At 32.1% G+C, this 20,799-nt stretch overlaps 3 protein-coding genes across 3 annotated transcripts; 1 reads left to right on the plus strand and 2 right to left on the minus strand.

The window, feature by feature from the left end:
• Nucleotides 1-332: 332 nt before the first annotated feature.
• On the minus strand, nt 333-4,297 carry LOC123197905 (LRR receptor-like serine/threonine-protein kinase RPK2). The gene is given in 2 exon segments (XM_044612413.1): nt 333-1,098; nt 1,101-4,297. Coding segments are annotated over 2 exon segments (3,441 nt in total). The 5' UTR covers nt 4,060-4,297; the 3' UTR covers nt 333-616.
• A 6,107-nt stretch (nt 4,298-10,404) lies between these two features.
• On the plus strand, nt 10,405-11,876 carry LOC123197660 (protein CHLORORESPIRATORY REDUCTION 7, chloroplastic). The gene is made up of 3 exons (XM_044612000.1): nt 10,405-10,578; nt 11,107-11,240; nt 11,469-11,876. The coding sequence occupies exons 1-3, from the start codon at nt 10,494-10,496 to the stop codon at nt 11,742-11,744; spliced, it is 495 nt and encodes a 164-aa protein (XP_044467935.1). The 5' UTR covers nt 10,405-10,493; the 3' UTR covers nt 11,745-11,876.
• Nucleotides 11,877-12,363: 487 nt separating this feature from the next.
• Nucleotides 12,364-13,184, minus strand: LOC123197701. The gene is made up of 3 exons (XM_044612037.1): nt 12,896-13,184; nt 12,710-12,815; nt 12,364-12,628 (listed from the first exon to the last, which is right to left on the minus strand). Exons 1-3 carry the CDS (start codon nt 13,081-13,083, stop codon nt 12,584-12,586), a joined length of 339 nt encoding a protein of 112 aa, XP_044467972.1. The 5' UTR covers nt 13,084-13,184; the 3' UTR covers nt 12,364-12,583.
• Between the last annotated feature and the right edge of the window lie 7,615 nt (nt 13,185-20,799).

Raw genomic sequence — 20,799 nt, forward strand, 5'->3', positions numbered from 1 at the left:
CTTAACATAATTTGAATCGAACTATTTACTCAATTCACGAGCCAAATTGAATTAAGCTCTCAAGTTTAATTCAGTTTCAAAACAAGTTAAATCTTCTAACTCGAACTTAATTAAAATTTAAACTAAGTAAATTTAAATCAAATCAACTTTTGAGATAGAATCAGCTCAGTTCGAGTACAATCCTAACATGGGGAAACGGATTTTTCATCAAGATTTTCTCAACAGAAGTCTCGCAGATTAGAAACCCTTGAGCCCATTTTGTACTGGTTTTACCTTCGCACTGATCTTTATACATTAGATTCAGATATTATGATTTAAACAGGCACTTAAAATTCCTCAGAATGTAAATCTATTTGATTGTTTTATTAAACAACAAATGACACTACAATTACAAGTATAAGTGGGAACAAGCATCTGCATTCTTCTGCAGATTCATCAGTGAGCCCCCTCATCAGAAAAATGGATGCAAAATTACAATACAATTTACAAGTGGAGTTAACTACAGTTGATAACTCTACCTACAAGACAGCCACTGACAATACCACCTCAGAAGCATAAATTACAATGGGTTCCTTCTACAAACGATTGTGTTAATGAATAAAGACTTATCAAGACACTAGAATGAAGGAGGTTGGAGTTGCTTCAGCCGCCTTACAACTTGTCTCATCGTTGGCCTGGTTGAAAGAGAATCAACTGTGCATACAACTGCTAAGTGTAAAACCTCTACCAAATCATCGTGAGGACCTGCGTCCCATAATCCTGAAGTGAAAAACTCCTTGGCACAGCCTTGTCGCAAGAGCATGCAACCCCATGCAACTATGTTGAAACCATTTCCAAATGAGGAAAATGAAGGATCTAGAGCTTTCTTGTCTGAAAGTAGCTCAAGAAGTACAACCCCATAACTGTAAACATCAGCCTTATCAGAAACCCGGCAAGTCATTGCATATTCTGGGGCAACATAACCAAAAGTACCAGCTACTCCTGTAGTGGCATGGGTTTCTGAAGTGCCTAGAAGCCTTGCCAAGCCAAAGTCAGATAAATAAGCATTGAAATCATCATCCAACAGGATATTGCTGGGCTTGACATCACGATGGAGACACGTGGTACACACTGATCGTGAAGGTAGGCAAGAGCACGGGCAACATCCAGAGCAATCTTGTGAAGTATCCTCCAATCCACAGCCCTTGTGGATCTTTCCTGGATAAAATTTTCCAAATTACCCCCTGGCAAATAATTGTAAATAAGAAACATTTCAGTTTCACTGGCATGATAACCAATTAAGGTGACCAAATTTGGATGCCGAAGCCTTCCTAGGGTTTTGATTTCTGCATGGAACTGTTGAATCCCTTGAAACCGTCCAACAGCAAGCCGTTTTATGGCCACTAAGGCTCCTGGTGAGATTTCGGCCTTATAAGTTGCCCCAAAACCTCCATTCCCAATGCAGTTGCTTGCATTGAAATTTCCTGTGGCCTGTACAACATTCTCAAATGTCACTGGAACTCCAATGTCTGTGAAAATTGTTACTTCCTTCCTGGTAGAACCTATTTTGGATTGTGGATTCCATCTTCTGGTGTAGAAGAATAACACAATGAGAGCCAAAAGAACTGACACAATAGCCGATGCAGATGCAATGGATGCTATCTCAATTGAATTGAAGCCATGGCCACCACTACTTACTGGGCTTCCTACAGGAGCTGCAGCAGAATTCTGTGGATCCCCAGCTCCCTGAATATCTGAAGATGGAACTGTGAGGGAAAAAACCTGGCAAGGATGTAGAAAAGGGTTTCCAAGAACACTATTGCACTTTGTCAAATTAGTACTTAAGGGCAATGGCCCAGACAAGTTATTAAAGGACACATTGAATGCTGACAGAGTAGACACATTTGCCAATCCAGAGGGAATCTTCCCAGAGAGATTATTATTGTTGAGAAGAAGAGCAGTCAAACTTCTCAAGTTCTCAAGATCATTTGGGATCACACCAGTGAGAGAATTCGAAGAAAGATCCAGCACTTCCAATAACTGCAACTGACCCAGACTGGAAGGTATAGAGCCAGTGAGTTTATTACCAGCCAAAGAAAGATACTTTAGACTCTTTATCTGCCCAAGACTAGTGGGAATCTGGTCATGCATAAAGTTCCAACTCAAATTAAGAGCAACAAGGGACATCAATTCCCCAACACCACGGGGAAGGGGCCCAACAATCTGATTTCCCGAAGCATCCAGAAATTTAAGAGATTTACACATAGTACCAATGTCATCTGGAACCTGACCAGACAATTCATTGTTGCTAACATTGACCATTATTGTGCTCAATCTATCACATTGCTCAAACAGGTGCCCTGGGAATGGTCCACTAAGTTTGTTTTCTCCTGCAAAAAATGCATATGCAGTTTGCTTCCCTAATCTTCCAGGTGCGATTGGCATGGACGGTAGACTGCCAGTGAAATTATTTACTCCAAAATTGTGAAATATTGCAAGAACATTATCTCCTCCAAGTAATGACAAAGGAGTTGCAGCTTGAGCTTTGTTTGTTAAAAATGATAAATATGCTGTAGGTGGGTCATAGCTTTCAAAGAGGTTCCCCCTTAAGTAAGGCACTGGATGACAGGCCCTACTATGAAATGTTGGAATTGAACCTGACAGGGTGTTTCCACTGACATCGAAGAGAGTTGTACAAGGGACTGGGAGTTCCTCAGAAAGCTCTCCAGTGAGCTGATTTGAGCTCAAGTCAAGAAAATGCAGTTTTTTGCAGTGACCAAGTGCACCAGGAATCTCTCCTGTGAAAAAATTGTGCCCAAAATTAAGCATCTCCAAGTTGTCACAAGTACCCCAATTGCTTGGTAACTTGCCCTCAAGTGTTGCCCGTGGTGCCCACAATATCCTCAAGTTTGGAAGAGAGGTAACTGCCTCCGGAAATCCACCTTGAAAAAAGTTAAAATTGTCATTCATTGAAGTCGATTGCTCGACTGGAGAATCCCCTCTTGTACTCCCAACATTGCCAAATGGGTCAAATAGATTTGAAAGCACAAGAACAGTCAATTTGGAACAGTTTCCAACCTCAACAGGTATCGGGCCACTAAGACTATTCCTTGACACATCTAATACTTCAAGATTCTGAAGCATGCCTAATTCAGCTGGAATAACTTCCTCCAACATATTGGAATTCAGCAACAAGGATCGCAACTGAAAACACATTCCCAAACTCTGAGGAATTCCACCAACCAAGTAATTCCCTGACAAATCCAAATGCTGAAGGTTGCCACAATTCTCTCCAATTTCACTCGGCACAGACCCACCGAGCTTATTAAATGACAAATAGACCCCTCTCAACCTTCCAACAAAGGCAGGTACTGTTCCATTCACCTGATTACCAGCCAAATTTAACACTTCCAAACTCTCAAAATCTGAGAATGAAGCCGGTATCTCACCAGCTATTCTATTAAACCCCAAATTAAGCACCCTCAATTTTTTTAGCCCGGGAAACGAAAAAGGTAGAGATCCATTCAACAAATTGCCTTCTAGATCGAGAACTTCCAAATTTTTCATGCCCCAAATTTCTTTAGAAATTTCACCATGTAACCCATTAAATGGAAGAGACAAAATTCTAAGTTCAGTAAGATCAGCAATAGCAGACAACAATTTTCCACTCAATTTTCCTCTAACACCCTCACAATTTCTCCTAATACCAAACCCTTCAATCGGAAACTGAGCATAATCAGAACACGAAAATTGAAACCCATCGTCAGTTTCACTTAAATTACCTTGTTTGCCACCCCCCGAAATGTTGAGCGAAACGACACGAGAATTAGAGTCACATAAAACGCCAAACCATGAGCAGTGATTGGAGTCGTTGCTATTTTCCAGATTCCAGTTGGAGAGGAAGCCTGATGGGTCGGACAGTGAGTTTTTGAACTGAACGAGGACGGATTTATCATCGAAACCAGCTAAAACGACACCGTTACAAGTAAAGCAGAGCAGTGAAAGGAACAAGAGAAGAAGAGGGCAGAGTCGTTTGTCAAAAAAATGCCATTTGATCACTGAAGAGAGAAAAGAAACCATCTTTGATTACCCTTTGGAGGGCCGTATAAAAACCCCAAACCCTTTTTCCAAGTAGATGAAGAAGGAAGGAGAGGGTTTTCCTCTTTGAAACCCCAACCCTAGAATTGCTGGGTGAGGGGAAGAAGAAGAAGAAGAAGAAGAAGAAATGGAAGAGAGAGAAAGAAGAGTCAAGTTCAACAGTGATGTTTGAAGAAAACGCGTTTTTCTTTCTTCTCTTTTTCGCTTTCATTTTTTTCCTTCTTCCTTCCCCTCACTTTTTATTTTATTTTATTTTATTTTAATTAATTCACATAAACATAATATTTTTTATGTATAATTATAAAACAAATTTTATTAGAATGATTATTTCCCACCCAATATTTGTCCAAAGATATTTCCCACCCCTAAATAGTTAAAACCACACTTTTTCACCCAAAACATATAACTTCAAAATTTTTGTTTGTTTTTAACTCGTTTTATGTATTTATTTCTTTTTCATTAAAAATTTACTAATTTTGGAGTAGGATGTATGATTAATTATAATAAATTTGAGAGTTCAAAATGGGTAGAGTTAGATTCGAATCGAGTTTATTTGAGTTTAAATTTGAACTCGATTTGAATAAGTTTGAAACTAGTCAACTCTAAGCCAGCTCAAGCTCGAGCTGTAGCCAATGTTTTCAAGCTCGAGCTTAATTGTCAAAATTTATAAATTAAAATTTGTGATACAAAACGACGTCATTTTGATTAATATATATTAAAATGATATCATTTTAATAACAAATATTAAAATTCGAAATGAATCAAACTAAACTCGAACTAAGTTTGAGCTCAAGCATAATGAGTTTGACGAGACTGAGCTCAAATTATATTATTATTAAGTCAAGGTAAACTTAAGTTTGAATTTATTTGAGTTTAATTTGATTCGAATCTAATCTTAAAAATGAGATGAAAGTATAAGTCACTTTTAGAATAAGACAGAAAGAGAAAATAAAATGAGAAAACATTGACGGAGAAGGGGAAAGAGGAGGAGAAGAAGAAGAAAGAAAATAAAATTTTAATAGACGGGTAATATGGTAATTTCAAATGCCATATTAAACTTTGAGTGAATAAATGTGAAGTATACGTGAAAAAGGAAAAAATGTCATCACTCGGTCAGTCAGTCAGTCAGTCATACTTTCATATTCAATTATAGAGAGCACTGTCGTTTTGAAGGGGGGAAAGGAAGTGGGGCCCAGAAAGAAGGGTTAGGGACCCACAGAGAGTCAATAAATAAATAATAGGCTGCCTGGCTGGCTGGCTGTGGGTGATAGTGGTGGTTAGACATTATTCAAAAAGATGAAAATTATAAAAAAGATTCCTTAAAAAGGGGTTTGGATAGTGGCGTTCTCTTGTGGGGGGGTGCTATTAGTATTCCAGAAGCTCCCCCTGGCCCACCATTACTATTTTATTATTATAATAATTATAATTTTATTAAAATTAAATATATATTTTTATATATAATTTGATAATATAAATAATATATCTAAATTATATATAAAAAATATGTATAAATAATATTACTCTTGTAATTTTCCTGCATAAACTATTATTTTTCTTTGTGATTAATTAAAGTGAATTTTCATTTGATCTGGTAAATTCAAATTTTTTTTTTTCAACCAAATCAAATTTGAACAAAACCCTAGTCGAGTTTAGTTTTAATTCAAATCAGTCAATTTGATTCGGGGATGAGTTTATTGAAGAAACTTTCAAAGTAAAAAAAATATCAAAGATGATGAAGATAAAGAGTTATCGAAAAAGAAGGAAAAAAAAGTCATTAGGAAAAATAAATATGATAGTTGGCTCAACTTGAGCTCAAGCTACGTGTGTTCTTACTTTAGCTTTACTTGTTCAAACTGTATATTAAATTAAACTCAAATTGACTCAATTTAAATCCACTTCTAATTTATTATAATATTAAATGTGAATATTTTCAAGATTTTTAAATTTTATCTGTTTTAAATACATAAATATATACACTCACATGTATTATCATATGATTAGATATTTTTTAATTTTTAATTCAAAATCATATAATTATATAATAACACATCTGAAATCTATTTATTATATATAAATAGTTGTGAGTTTAATTAAAGAGAAGTTTAGACAATGTAATAACAATATTTTATAAGTTTAGTAGTAATCAAGTATCAAATATTACAACCATAAGAGTTAGTAAAATCTGTGAAACATTAAAACTCTTAAAATAAATATCTGGGTTTGAGTCTTTATTATTTGTAAAACTTTGATTTACTTATTATAATGGTTATAGTGGATTTTTGTCTAACAAATACAAACGGGGTCTCCTGATTGTAAAAAAATAAAAAATATATATATAAAATATTACTCATCAATTTAACTATGAATTTTATCTAATCAGTTCAAATTCAACTCATGTAAGAAAAATAAATTTAATCCTTAGTTTAAATTCAATTTGTTTGATTTAAGTTTGAATTCGACTTTAAATAAATTTGATTTGAATCTGACAAATGAAATGAAATTAAGTTAATGTGAGATTTGGACAACGTCACTCTTTCATCACGTAATCGAAATGTGTGACAGACATTTATTTAAGGCCAAACGACTATTTCCCACCCAAGGTTTAGCGTATTCTCAAATGTCCCCCCTTTAACTATGGAAACACCAAACACCCACTCATGACCGGTTAGATTTAACAGAACTCTAACGCCTAAAACTTCTATCTCTTTTTGCCCCCCTAAACTTTAAAAACTAACATTTTTTCCCAGCCTAAGTTTTAAAAAACCGCAGTTTCACCCTAGGATTTGGTTTTGAAATCTCCGACGACTTTTCCAGCTCCGTTGCCGATAACATCTCCCTCCTGAAGTAACCTCTCCTTCCGACGATCTCTTTCCTCCCATTTGGAGGTCTGATCGACGTCCGGAGACGCCGTGGAAGACGAAGAACTTCATCTTCCCAGAAGACGATGGAGCCGTCGTCTTCGTCTGGGAAGACGGTCGTCTTCCCAGAAAAAGACCTCTAGGTGAAACTGTGATTTTTTAAAACTTAGGCTGGGGGAAAATTTTAGTTTTTAAAGTTTAGGGGGGCAAAATTATATTCTATTTTAGTTTATTTTTAATATTATAGCGAAAATGACGATTTTACCCTTACCACCGTTAGGGTTCTGTTAAATTTAACCGATCATGAGTAGGTGTTTGGTGTTTCCATAGTTAAAGGGGGAACATTTGAGAATACGCTAAACCTTGGATGGGAAATAGTAGTTTGGCCTTTATTTAATCATTTAGAAAGAAAAAATGGTCCAAAGTGGAAAGTGCAGTCTTCCCGTTTGGGAAATTGACAAGACCAAAGGACTATTTCCCACCCTAAAGTATGCTGTAACATCAATTTTTCATCTATTAATTATGAAAATTCTATTTATCTGTCTATAAACAGTTAAAATTAATGATTTAAAGAATATAATTGCTATTTTATCTATAATCTAATCTCTCGATGAAGTTCTTTAACTTTTCAATTGAGATCTCTACCGATCGATGTTTTAAAAGAGAAAAAAGAGACGGTTAGAGCATTGTGATGTCTCTGAAAAACTTTATCGTCGATGATAGCACTAAATTTGGCATCGAAGATTGAAAACTAAACCCTAAGGGAGAATACTATTTTTTAAAATTTGGCTTAGGGGAAAATTATTAATTTTTAAGGATTAGAGAGGAAAAAGAGATAAAATTTTAAGAGATTAAAGTTTTGTTAATTTTAATCGTTCATGAGTGGATAAATAAAATTTTTAAAATTAATAGATGAAACTTTAAGATAATAAGATACTTTAGGTGGGAAATAGTCCTTTGGCCTATTGACAAATAAGAAAAGAATTACAATATTTAATTATAAATCACTTTACAATAAAGTTGCCATGACTTATGTTTGCCCCAAAAGGGTTATATTTTAGAGATGCTTCTTTTCTTTTCATCCATCTTTTTATCACTCACTGAGGAAAAATCAATTTATTATTAATAGTAAAAATACCCTTAATAACATCAAATTACACTTTATGTGGGTGTTCGAGTTTTGTTCGAATTGATTCAAATTGATATACGGATTTTACATGTTGGGTATTTCCTTAAATTAGGCCCAATGGGTCTAGCCTTAAATGACACATGAACTTGATTTTCGTCATGTTTACAGGGAAGCTAATATATCTACTGATTAGCTTGTTAATTTTACGGTGTTTTTATGTCTGAAATTACACGAATTTACATCTTCCCCTAACATGATTTTGCTTTGACTTTTACAAGATTTAGTAGAAAAATATAATATAATTGAAGTGTATATGAGAAATTTTAAATTTTCAGAATATGTCTGAGAGATTTTCCAAAATATGATGTAACAATTAGAATTTTTTATTATTTAATTAATATTATATTATTCTAAGTGTTTGATAGTTTCCAAAAAAAACTATCGTATGATGCTATATAATATATTAAACATAAATTTTAAGTGTTTGATATAGAATATAGTTGGTGATCATACAAGCCTAAAACTAACTACAATTTTCATGGCAGATTAATTTTTCAGTTGTTCAATGGAGGTGGCAAGCATGTGATGCATGTGAACCAGTTGGTGTTGGAGCTAGATTTTGGTGGGCGTTGAGATTGAGGTCGCAGCCGCTCCTTACTCTGACGACGATGAAAGTGTACTAGCTCACTTGAATGTGACTGTGGCTGCTGGAACCGCCATGTAAATGGCCTCTTCTCCACCTCCTCCTTCAATATCTCCCCCTTTAAAGACTTGTCTCTTCCCTCCTCCATCCCCTCCGAACGTGTATCGGCAGGGCTTACTTTTTGCAGATTATTATTAACTTCATCAAGTGAAAGGATTCTCTCCAATGTGACCCTTTTTTGGGGGGGGGGGGGGGGGGGGGGGGGGGGGGGGGGGGGGGGTGGGTGGGTGGTGTGGAGGGGTGTGTGGGGAGCCAGGCTGAACTTTATTTGACTCATCAGCCATGCAGATTTTCCAGGCTGATCCTCTACCTTTGTCAATTCTTCAGATTTACACAACATTAACACATTCTCTTTTGAGCTCCAGTTTCCAAGGTTCATGCTGAATAATGATTAATTTGAAGCAATACTCCAGTCCATAGGTGTCAGGTCGAGTAGAAAAAATGGAAGGTGGGATCCTTCTGGGGTCATAGCCTGAGGATTATGGATATGTAACAGATTCCGGGGATGATAGCAGCGGAGATTGAATCCCTAATCCTGACAATGAAAACTGCCCTTCTGAATCAGTTGAGTCTTGTTTAAGTTTTTCATGATGATCAACAACATCCATATCTAAAACAAAATGTTCCTGTGAAGATTGCCCTGTATGACAATGCTGCTTTATTAGTGGCTTGCTTTTTCCATTTCGATTCTCCATATCAATAGATTCAATGATGCAACCCGTGAAACTCTAAATCATTCTGAAGCTTGAACCAATTGATGATGAAAAATTGTGGGGAAGCATGGAAGCTAAGAAGACTAGAGAAGAAACAAGTTCTTGGTCAATTGTTGGCACAATGACAAGAAAGAATGAGGGAAAAATTTTGGGTTATATTTTGTGTAACCAAGTAACAGACTCTGGTAATGACAGAGAAGGCTCAGGCTTTAGAGAGCCATTTAAATTACAACCAACGCAAGAGCAGAAACCTGTAAAAGTTGGTTGCATAAAAAGCTTGTTTTGCTTCATAATTGGTGGAGAATTAATCAGTTTTAAGGAACCAATAACATAGAATTTAGGGACATAACTAAAGTTAAGTTAAGATTTTCCTTTTCCTTCATAGACCAACCATTTGATTGTAAGTTCATAGGTTGAAAACTGGTCTTTCACAATTGGGAATTGGTTGTGTATCTCCACAATATTCATGCACTTATAATAAGATTGGATTTGAGCTAAATAGAGAGTTTGAATATAGGTTTATTCAAGTTCAAATCTTAAATTATCAGTTTCAATTTGAGTTTAAATCCGTCTAAACTAATTAAAGATGTCATAAAAGTTATTAGTGAAATAAATATTATTACCAACGTTATAAACAATATTGTCAGATGAATTACAAAACTAAAACTTGAACTTCAATTTGGCTTGACGCGGACCGAAAACCAAATCTTCTTATAATTCATCAAGCCCACTTGGTTTTAGACCTGATTAGACTGAATTTTGCGTTTGCTTGGTAAGTCAACAACCCAATTGACTCTCTAACCAAAGTTTATGTTGTCCTGGAAGAAGACGACAAAGTTGCTCAAATCAGAGGATTTAAAAAGGGATGCTGGTATTCATGTGAATATGTTGAAACTTGAAGGCAAGATATATAACACAATAGATGTTTAAAGATTATCATGTTATCCTCAAAACGAGAGTGGAAACTTATGCTGGCAACTGCCTCAACTTAGACTTACTTCAAATTCAGAGAAATGCTGAGTTTTGCAGGCAAAATGGTTTCAATGGAGACAGCCTTCAGTTCCCAACTAGTAATCAGCAGAGTTCATAGTTTCAACTGTAAGTTTCAGAACTCATAGGCTTTTTCATATGTTTTTAGAAGAAGATAGTGAAGCAACAATCAAGTGTTTATCATATCAGCTCTTTTGGGTTTGTTTTGGTTTGGTGGAATATTTTACTTTACTGTAATGATTCCACAAACAAGATTTATGAAATTGTGAATTTGCAGAACCATAACTGCATTGACTGTAAATTGAATTAAAATCTGTTTAATTTTTTTAGGTTTTGATGAGGCCTTTTCATGTCTATTAACCACTTACAATGCATTCCAGAATGATACACTCTGAATTGAGTTGATTTTTGTGATATCTTGAATATGGATAGAGTTAATTGACTGATATAATCTCTCAGCATAATGTTAACAGCCGGACCGTTTGAACCACGGCCCAAATGTTCAATTCCCAATAAATCTAGTATGATAACTAAAATGGATTTTAGTCATGAATCGGACCAGACTTGTCACCAGTTTCTGGTAGTACTAATTGGTCGGGTTCGGGTTTTATAGCAATGATAGTCATTTATTTGCAGGTAAAAATGAATCAAAACAGCATACTTTCACACCATTTGTTCAAGCATGTTCTCTAGGGGTAGCTGAGAATCTGAATTCTTCATTGAATTCCAAACTGCCCAAGATGGGGAGCCCGCGAAACAATGAAGTAAAGGTAACTAACATTTTCTGGCTCATTTTACGTCTTATTCTGTGAAAATAGTCATTTTTGGGCACCTGAGTTCAAGTCAAATATAAATTTTTTACTTCTGTTCTCCTAGTCTTTGTGTTATATTGAGCAGTATCCATAAATCAAGTAAAATTTGAGAGGTTTCCATCTTACTCAAATTATCATTTTTATGTCATCTTCAATATTTTGATTAGTTTTTTTTTCTGGTGTCAGATTTTTGCAACAAGAAGGAGGGGGATGGCATATTCACGGACTGAAACTTATGTGCTGCTTGAGCCTGGCCAAGACGAGAAGTTTGTATCAGAGGATGAGCTGAAAGCGAAACTGAAAGATCTGTTAGAAAACTGGCCAGGAAAGGCCTTGCCTCGCGACCTTGCAAGGTTTCCTTCCATTGATGAGGCTGTTTCTTTCCTAGTAAGTTCTGTCTGTGAACTTGAACTTGATGGAGATATTGGTTCAATCCAATGGTATGAAGTTCGATTAGAGTAACAAATCACACTCACACACACACACAAAAAGAAAAATTAGCCCATGAAATGCATGTGGTAATGCTAGCCTTTGCATACTGTTAATGAAAGCATGTTGGAATACCAATTGAACATGTATCTCTTTCCATGATCACCTAATCTATTGTTCCCAGAATAATCAGAAAAAAATTGGTATAATTTCTTCTAAACTGCGGCACCAAGAAAAAAGGCTAATGGTTAAGTATCTCACATTAGTTAGAAATTAGAGTTGGTAAGTGCAGGAGAAACCTCGCCACCTCTTGAGCCAACTTTTGGGGTATGAGTTTTATGGTCCCTAAACTATACTCCTGGGTTGCCGCATGAATTCAGAAGTTTGTGATATGAATTATATTTATCCATCCAGGCTTAACATACCAGGTTTTTCTATATCACAGAACCATAGTAAACCCATTTAACTAGGGCCAATTGATATCTCAGCTTGCCTAAATTTGCGTTGGTCATTTTGGCATTGTGGACCAGTTTGTTCAACCTAGGAAACTAGTACAACCCATCAAATATAAATTGATGTGACAATATATGAATGGATTTTGATGTCAATCTATCTTAAGTCAGAAATCAATTATTTAACCATTAGTACTCGGTGAAAGAAGTTTTCCTTTTTTATAACAGAAGTACTGATTCAAATTGCAAAAAAGCTGAGGAAAAATCACATTAACACATCCAGTGAAATGTAAACAATAGACTCTTCATAACCCATAAACCTTCTTCCTGTTTTACAAACAATCCACCACCATTTGACAGCAGATAAATTCATCAGGTTCAAGAATCCATCTGATCATTCAACTCTCTTATCCACTACGGTCAATTTTGAAACAAACCCACTTCTTGAACAAGCAATTCCTGAATCTGAAATCCCAACCAAATGAAATACATGTAAATTAATTTCAAGTACCCAAAACAAGATGAAAAGATTATATAAATTAATACCTTGGGCTGACTTATGCTAGGCGGCAAAAGTACAGCTCCCTTTCTGTTTCTGGCAAGCAATCCTTTTGATACTGGTGACATCATTGAATCAGTAGGGCTTCTATACCTATAAAAGAAGACAAATTTTTCACGCAATCAAACGGTGTAAAAGTTCACAAAGCTTCACGAGCAGATGGAACTACATACCTTTCGGTGTACTTAAATGCCTTAGGCACTTTAAGCCGATCTGGGGTATTGGTTTTCTTCAACTCATTGCCTGATTCCTGCGGAATTTGCTCATCAGTTTGCCCATTCTGAAGGGGAGTTTTGAGCTCTAAGAGGGTGTTTTCTGCTTGCTCAGGACTTCTCAATGGCGTTTCGGCCACTTTTTCCATTGGAGTCTTTGTCTGTTTCCCGTGAAAAGAAGGCGCTGGCAGCGGAAGAAAAGGTAGAGAGGAAGCGCACTGAAACTTGAGAGTAACGTGAAAAGAGCGTTTTTATATATAAGGTGATGACGTTTTACGTTTTGGAGGTTACCGTTTTAGTGATGAGGATTTGCAACGGTCGAATTTTGGCTTCTCCTATTACTATCCGTTGAGGATTAAAATAAAAGTTTATTTTGACGTGGCAAGACGTGATTGGACCACCAATACTTGGTCAGGTTTCTCTTCTGTGATTGAAAATATTCAAGCAAAGAATCCAAGCAAAATCACATAACACGAATTTGTATAATTGGTTTAGAAATGAACTATTATTATCATATATGGTAAAGTAGGAGAATGGAGCAATTTTACGTGCACATATTCTTTATATATAATTTAAATATACAGATGATATGTTATCATGTAATTGAACATTACTTTATTTTTAATTCAAAATTATTTAATTGCATAATGATATATAATTTATACACCAAATATGTGTACGTATAGTTTTATTGATAAATATTACGTGTGACATAAGTAATACTATATATAGAAACAAATTTCATTACTATATTCATACAAAATGATGTGGTCGAATGTGATTCACTGATTTTGAAATATAAGAAAAAATAAATAACTATATCACCAATCATACACTATCACATCAGTTTGTATAGATAAGTTAATATAATTTGTTTTGTTAATAGTTTTATTCATACTTTATTTGAATAACATTACGTGTATAAACAAATCTTATTAATTTAAATATTAAACACGTGATTAAGTAATTTTAAAGTAAGTAAACAATATATGTTGGCACGACATTTTGGGTTAACACATGTGAAATTTGTAGAATAATATGAAAAAAAAAATCCCAAAATCTTGCCAACATCAAGGATCAAAGAACGGAATGCATAACCTAAGAGAAATTCGGATGCAATGTTTGCGTTGATGGGTCCTTTAAGTTCTTGAAACGATCCTCGAAACATGTCCAAGTGTAGGACATCCTCTACTTGCATATTCGAAGGCACTAAGGATAGCAAGATAACGTTATAAAAGCCACTAATCCACTCAATCACATATTATCACATTAATTTATATCAATAAATTAGCATCATTTGTTTGGTTTTATATTTTATTTGAGTAATGTTACGTGTATAAGATTTCAAGAGTTAGTTTGAGTGTTTAAGCGAAACGATTCTCTCATAAAAAGTCAACGTTCAAGTACCATAATCTTTCATATGAAAAATTTAAACTGAATTGAATAATAACTTGCTAGATGCTATGGTTGTAGGTTTGGATATTGTGTCATGAATTTACTTATATGTAATTAAGTAATTTTAAATTAAAATAAAATTAAATAATCTTATATAGTTTGGATGATGTATTTATCTTATTTAAATATAATAAATTATAAGAAAAATAAAAAAAGGGGTATACTTTGAATGAAATAAATAAATCAATTGAAAGAATAATTAATTTTCCATTTGTAGCTTAAAGTCCCCAAGTAAATATGTCATCAATGAACTTCAACTAGCCAACACTTCATTTGAGGATGACAATAAATAAATAAATAAATAAAGGAAACTTTCCGGCTGGATAAGCCAGGATTTTTCATTTAAAAAAAAAAAAATTATATATAAATTTTAGTGATATAATTATTTCAGAAGCCCTGGTTTTGGCTGTATTTACTACATTCCCAGGATTTAATTCAATTTAAAAAAAGGAAATGACAATTTCCACCTTTAAGTACTTCAAATTAACAATATGCCCCTTATTCATTGTTGGTGTTTCACTATGCTATTTGTTATCTAACTAAATTAATTATTAGAACTCCAATAGAACATTGACTACAACAAGTAAATTACTGATTTGCAAATTTAAATTTTGTGAAGTCATCGATTGCCAAGTCAATCCGATTCGATTATCACATTGACATTTATATTGTTAAAACCTTTTATAAAAAATTTAATCATGTCATGTTGATATTGCTCGTTCGCTCAATCAATCAAACCAATTGAGCGGTCGAGTCAAAACCCAATATGAATTTAAAAACATTGACATAACTATGAATCCCAAATCATAAAAACAAGTTATTGTATCATTTATGTTGATATTATATATATCTAATTTTAAATATCTAATTCGATACTTAGATAATATATTTTCGAATGATTCTATATTACTTTATTTTTAATTTAAAATTATTTAATTATATGATACTATATTATTTAAGTATTTAATTAAATTATTAAAATTAAATATTCGTAATTTTATTGAAATGTAATTAAATGAGCAAAGAAAACATAAAAGGAAAGACAAAAATTCAAAGGCTGTATGATTATCACCCAGGACTAAGGAAAGACGCAGAATGATGGTGGGAATAAATTCAAATTCAATTCTGTTTTTGGGAATTTGATTTTGACATTCATCAACTAGTGGCCATTAGCAATTATTTGTTATCATCTTCATTTTGATGGGACAAAATTGGAGTCCACACTACATGTGATATGAATTCTAGCTTAAGCTAAATATAATTTCCATCAAGAAAATAGAAAGAGAAGATTGACATAAGACGAAACCGTTGTCAAAATTCTTGACAAAAATATCTTCGCAATTTTAATTCAATAGTTTAGTTCGAATTTAACTTATTTGTCTCTCTGATAATTTTTTATTTCTTTAATGATATTATTCATTTTATAAATACCCGTTTGAAAATATTATTAATTAATTTGAGCGAATTGAGTACAATATAAATTTAAATCGAGTTTGAGATAACCCTTATTTAGACTTTATTCGAATCTATCTCTAAAATGAATAGATCTTGATAATAATACATTAATGTGTATCTAAGTTCTATTTATTGATAAGATTAACTTAAAATCTAGAACATAAAACTTATAATATAAAATCAATAAAACTATGTACACTCAATTTTGAATATCATATGATTAGATAATTTTAAATTACGGATAAAACAATATCAATCATATAATGATATATTATCTAAATATTTAAAATAGTAAAATTATGTATATTTATTTCAAGTACAAAACTGATACATATGTATATGTGTCATTATGTGATTTGATAATTTTAAATTAAGTATAAAGTAACACCCACTCATGTGATGACATATATAAGTATGTACTTATTTATATACTTAAAGTTGGTACATATAATATTTTGATATATTTGTAAACAAGTAAGCATAGCATTGCTAGTACAAAAAACCCAAATCAAGAGCTTTCATTTTTGATTTGATTATATTTCTTATTTGATGTAATTGTCATTTAAAGAAGACGAGGGAGAAGGAAGAACACATTTGAAGAAAGAATAGATTTGGCTGGTTGGAGAAAGTGGATCCAAAAACAAGAAGAAAGCCACGTCTATGGCACGTGTACTGTAATTGTGTTCAGCAGACTAGTCTTGGAATTAATATTGGAAAACTGTGTCTGCATCTGGAATCACCTGAAACTCCAGAAGTTTTTACAGAGATCCCAACATTTTGAGTGCCTAAACTTAAGCAGCATTCAACTACATTTCCATATTGACATACTCTTACTAAATTTCTTTCCCTTGTATAAGTTAAAGAATGATTAATCAGTTTAACATGGTCTTCAACATTCAGAAATGAGCCAAGTACCTTGCAGGCCAAACCTAATAAGCCATAAATAGTTTTAAACCCTTATTTTAGTCAAACTTTCTCTTCGGAATCGATCATACCAAATAGAAGAATATTTGTTACTTGAGTCAAACCACCTACATTAATCAGGTTTAAATCGATTATATCAAAGAAAAAAAACTATAAATTCAATTATTAACTCTCTTTCATGGATGACTCCACCTTTATTATTAAGGTTGGACTTGTAATGAGCTAGTTTAGACTAAAAGATTAACTTGGCTTGGTTTAACTTAGCTTGAATTTGTTTAACTAAAATTTGAGCCAAGTTTGAGTTAAAAAGTTCAATTCGTTTTTGAAACTGAGTCAAACTTAAACTAGAGAGAGTTCAATTTGATCTCTAACTCGTAAGCTAGGTGAATGGTTTGATTTGGTTTTAACTTGGCTTATAACTTGATTCACTTTATATTAAACTATTGTTAAAATAATATTATTTTACTTATTATTAGATAAACTGACGTTGTTTTATCAATGGATCAGGAATTTGAACCATTAATCTGAGTAACAAATTTGAACTATAAACTCAAATTGAATTTAAATCGAACTCGAATGGAATCATTTTAATTCAAACAAATTTTAATTTTGATTCAACAAACTCAAACCGAATTATTTTTTATTCGAATAAAAAGATTTTCAAACTTGATTCAGGTTGTATCCACCTCCTGGTACCACTCCAAGTACCTTGGGGGCATCTTCCCAATTTTAATTCTAATGAGCATGCATGCATGCCTTTCAAGGATTGTGGACTGCAGGCTCTTTACTCTTTCATAAGCATTTACCAGTTGAAAGTGACTCAACTTTCCCTCTTCATTTTCATTTTCATCTTCATCTTCATCTTCTTTCTCCTCAATAACACCTGCTACTGCATGCTCTTCCATTTCTGGCCCAAACCAACTGCTTTCTTTCATCTCATTAATGTCATAACCACTTCTTCATTCTATATCTAGTCCTTTCTTTATTATGTTTCTTTCTGTTCCTTCATTTCTTAATATGAGTGGAGATGACGCCCAGCAGAGCCATCATCGCCACCCATCCCCACACACATTGCTATTTCCAGAAATTCAGCTGAACACCAACATCCCCACCTCGCGTGCACGTAAAGAAAACTTCTACTTCCTCCCTTTCTTCCTTTATATGTTGCATCCAACTCATAACACTTTTTGTTTTCTGATGATAAATTACTAGAGATTTAAACATATTTCTATCTTTTCTTTATGTAAAATGACCAGGGACTAGGGACGGACCGGGGGTCAAATGCTTGACCCTCCTCAAGTTTAAAAAAATTTCAAACAAGGGAAGGGATCAGGGACTATTTTTTATCCCGTCGGATTTGACACTTCTCCGCACCAGTCAAATATTACAGTACACTTATGTACAAATTTTTAATTTAAATAATATTTTATTATAAAAATTATTTTAAAAATATATTGTCTTAGATATTTTTAAATATAAACAAATATTATATTTAATAAAATTTGATAGATATAAATAATTATTATATTTTATTTGAGATAATTAAATAATATTAAGATATAATTTTATTTAAATGTTTTTAAGTATAATTATTTTAATATATATTTATATTACTTATTATATTGATTAAAAGTGAGGGCATTTTCATCTTAAAAAATTAATAAGAAAAAATAAAATTATAATAAAATTAAGATTATTTTAACAATATTTTAATATTTAAGATGAAGGGTAATCAGATTACACTTACATTACCTATTGTATTATCATTGATAATAAAATATTATCGTAATTTTTTATTATTGACAAACTAAATAAGATGATACAAATAATAAAAGATAAATTACTAAGATAATTTTTTTTTACTATTAAATAAATGACCCCTTATGGTTTGTTTCAATAATATTTTTGTCGAAAAAATATTATCTATTTTGAAATACACAATCTATCATAGTTTTTAGTTTAAGTTTTGTAATTTACAATGCATTTTAATAATTTAGGGGTTCAAATGTTATTTAACAAATATTCTCTCAATATCTCAAGGTAATGTGTGATATATAGATATACTCAATATCTCTTTCGTGTTTTGTTTATTATGAAATTCGTCTAAGGATATTACATTCACCCTCATATAAGACTATCACTCAAAAGGACACACGGAATGACTGTCGAATGCATATATTGATATGCATATCCAACATATCTCTTTTTAAAAGTTTTAATATTCTACTAATTTTACTCACTCTTGAAATAAAACTCACTTGAGCTTGATTAGTTCTTTTCTTTTTCAACTCGACTCCTTTTTTATATTCCCTTAATTACTTCGACTTATTTATATCACGCTTACTACTATTAATTATGAATTTATGAGATCATAACGGGTAAACAAGGGGGGATTCCACTAAAGCCATACCTTGAGGATTTTATCCGTGAATTCTCTAATTTTGGTATAATTGACTTGCATTTGACCAAATCAAAGAGAGTTGATGTATACAAGTTGCATTCAATGTTTTCAGAGTTATATCAAATATTTGATTCGGCGGAAAAGTGCTTGGACCATTTGACTAGTTGTTGAACTATATAAAAATAATATTGTATAATTTATTATTAAATAAATAATTTAAATTATCTTAATATTAAAATAAATTTATTTAAAATTAATAAAAAAAACTTTTAGATTCAGATTCACCTTATTTTTTTATTTGGTCGAATAATTTTAATTAGTCAATCTAACTCAAAAAAGGGTTTTCAAGTAAATTAAAATCATTTTTACTAGTGAGTAATGATTCGATCAATTAATTTAATTCGATTTTTTAAACTATGATTGTACCCTTACGATTAATAAAAAAAATACTAAAAAAAATATAAGCCTAGTTTTCTGCCATTCATATTGTAAACTTGTGTAAATGTTGATAGGATCGAGGAGAAAGACTTAGGCTCGAAATATAAAAGCTGGTTCAAAATTACCATTTTACCACAATCAAAAATACATCTAATGAAAATTATAAATCTAATTTTTGGCATGACTAAACCGCTTTCTTTTCAATAAAACCATATATATATTTTTATTTATATAATTTTAAAATATAATTAAATAATTTTAAATTAAAAATAAGATAATATTTACTTATTTAAATAATATATTATTTATATATTTAAATTATATATTAAAAATATATAATTTATTACTTCTTTCTTTTCATCTAAAAAAAAAAAAAACAAATTAAACCGAAATAGCAATCCGCTGCATTAAATGATGAACAAGTACCACAGCCAGCCAGGGAAAATATTTAATTATATAATTATATAATTAAATATTTTTAAATTAAAAATAATATAATATTTAATCATATAATAATATATAAATATATATATTTATGTATTTAAAATGAGTACATCTAATATTACTCATAGAGAATAAACAATAATATTTTTAAAATCAGATCGTTGATTAAATTAATTATCTCACTAGTTTAAAGTTTTATCGGTTTAATATATTATCAAATTATAATAAATTTACTAAATATTATCAAATATTTAATATATATTTTTAAGTGTAAGTCATACGAAGTTTATTAAAAAAATTATGTACAATTATCAATAACAACAAAATATATTTGCTTATCTGAAATATATATTTCAATTCATTAAAAAAAACACAAAAAAATAGAAATAGTTTTTAAATTTAGGGGTTAGAGCAATAAGACTTGGTCAAATATGGTTTTATCAATTTTAATCGATTTATTGGTTTTGACCTAGTTTTATATCAAACTTGTTTTTCGTGAAAAATTAGACCAGATCGTAGGTCAGTTTTTGATTGAGCTAATCAGTTGAATCTAATTTTGAAAACATTAATAAAAGGGACAAATTTGTAATTCAATAATATGATTATTTGTTTTTTTGTTTTTATTTTAAATTTATTCAATCATATATTGATATGAGTATTTTTATGAATATGTCGATAAAAAATGTTTATACATGTAATTTTTATCATCTTATGTGTTGTGATGTTAGAAAACACAATTTATCGTAGA

The sequence above is a fragment of the Mangifera indica genome, chromosome 15 (genome assembly GCF_011075055.1).
Source record: "Mangifera indica cultivar Alphonso chromosome 15, CATAS_Mindica_2.1, whole genome shotgun sequence".
NCBI lineage: Eukaryota > Viridiplantae > Streptophyta > Magnoliopsida > Sapindales > Anacardiaceae > Mangifera > Mangifera indica.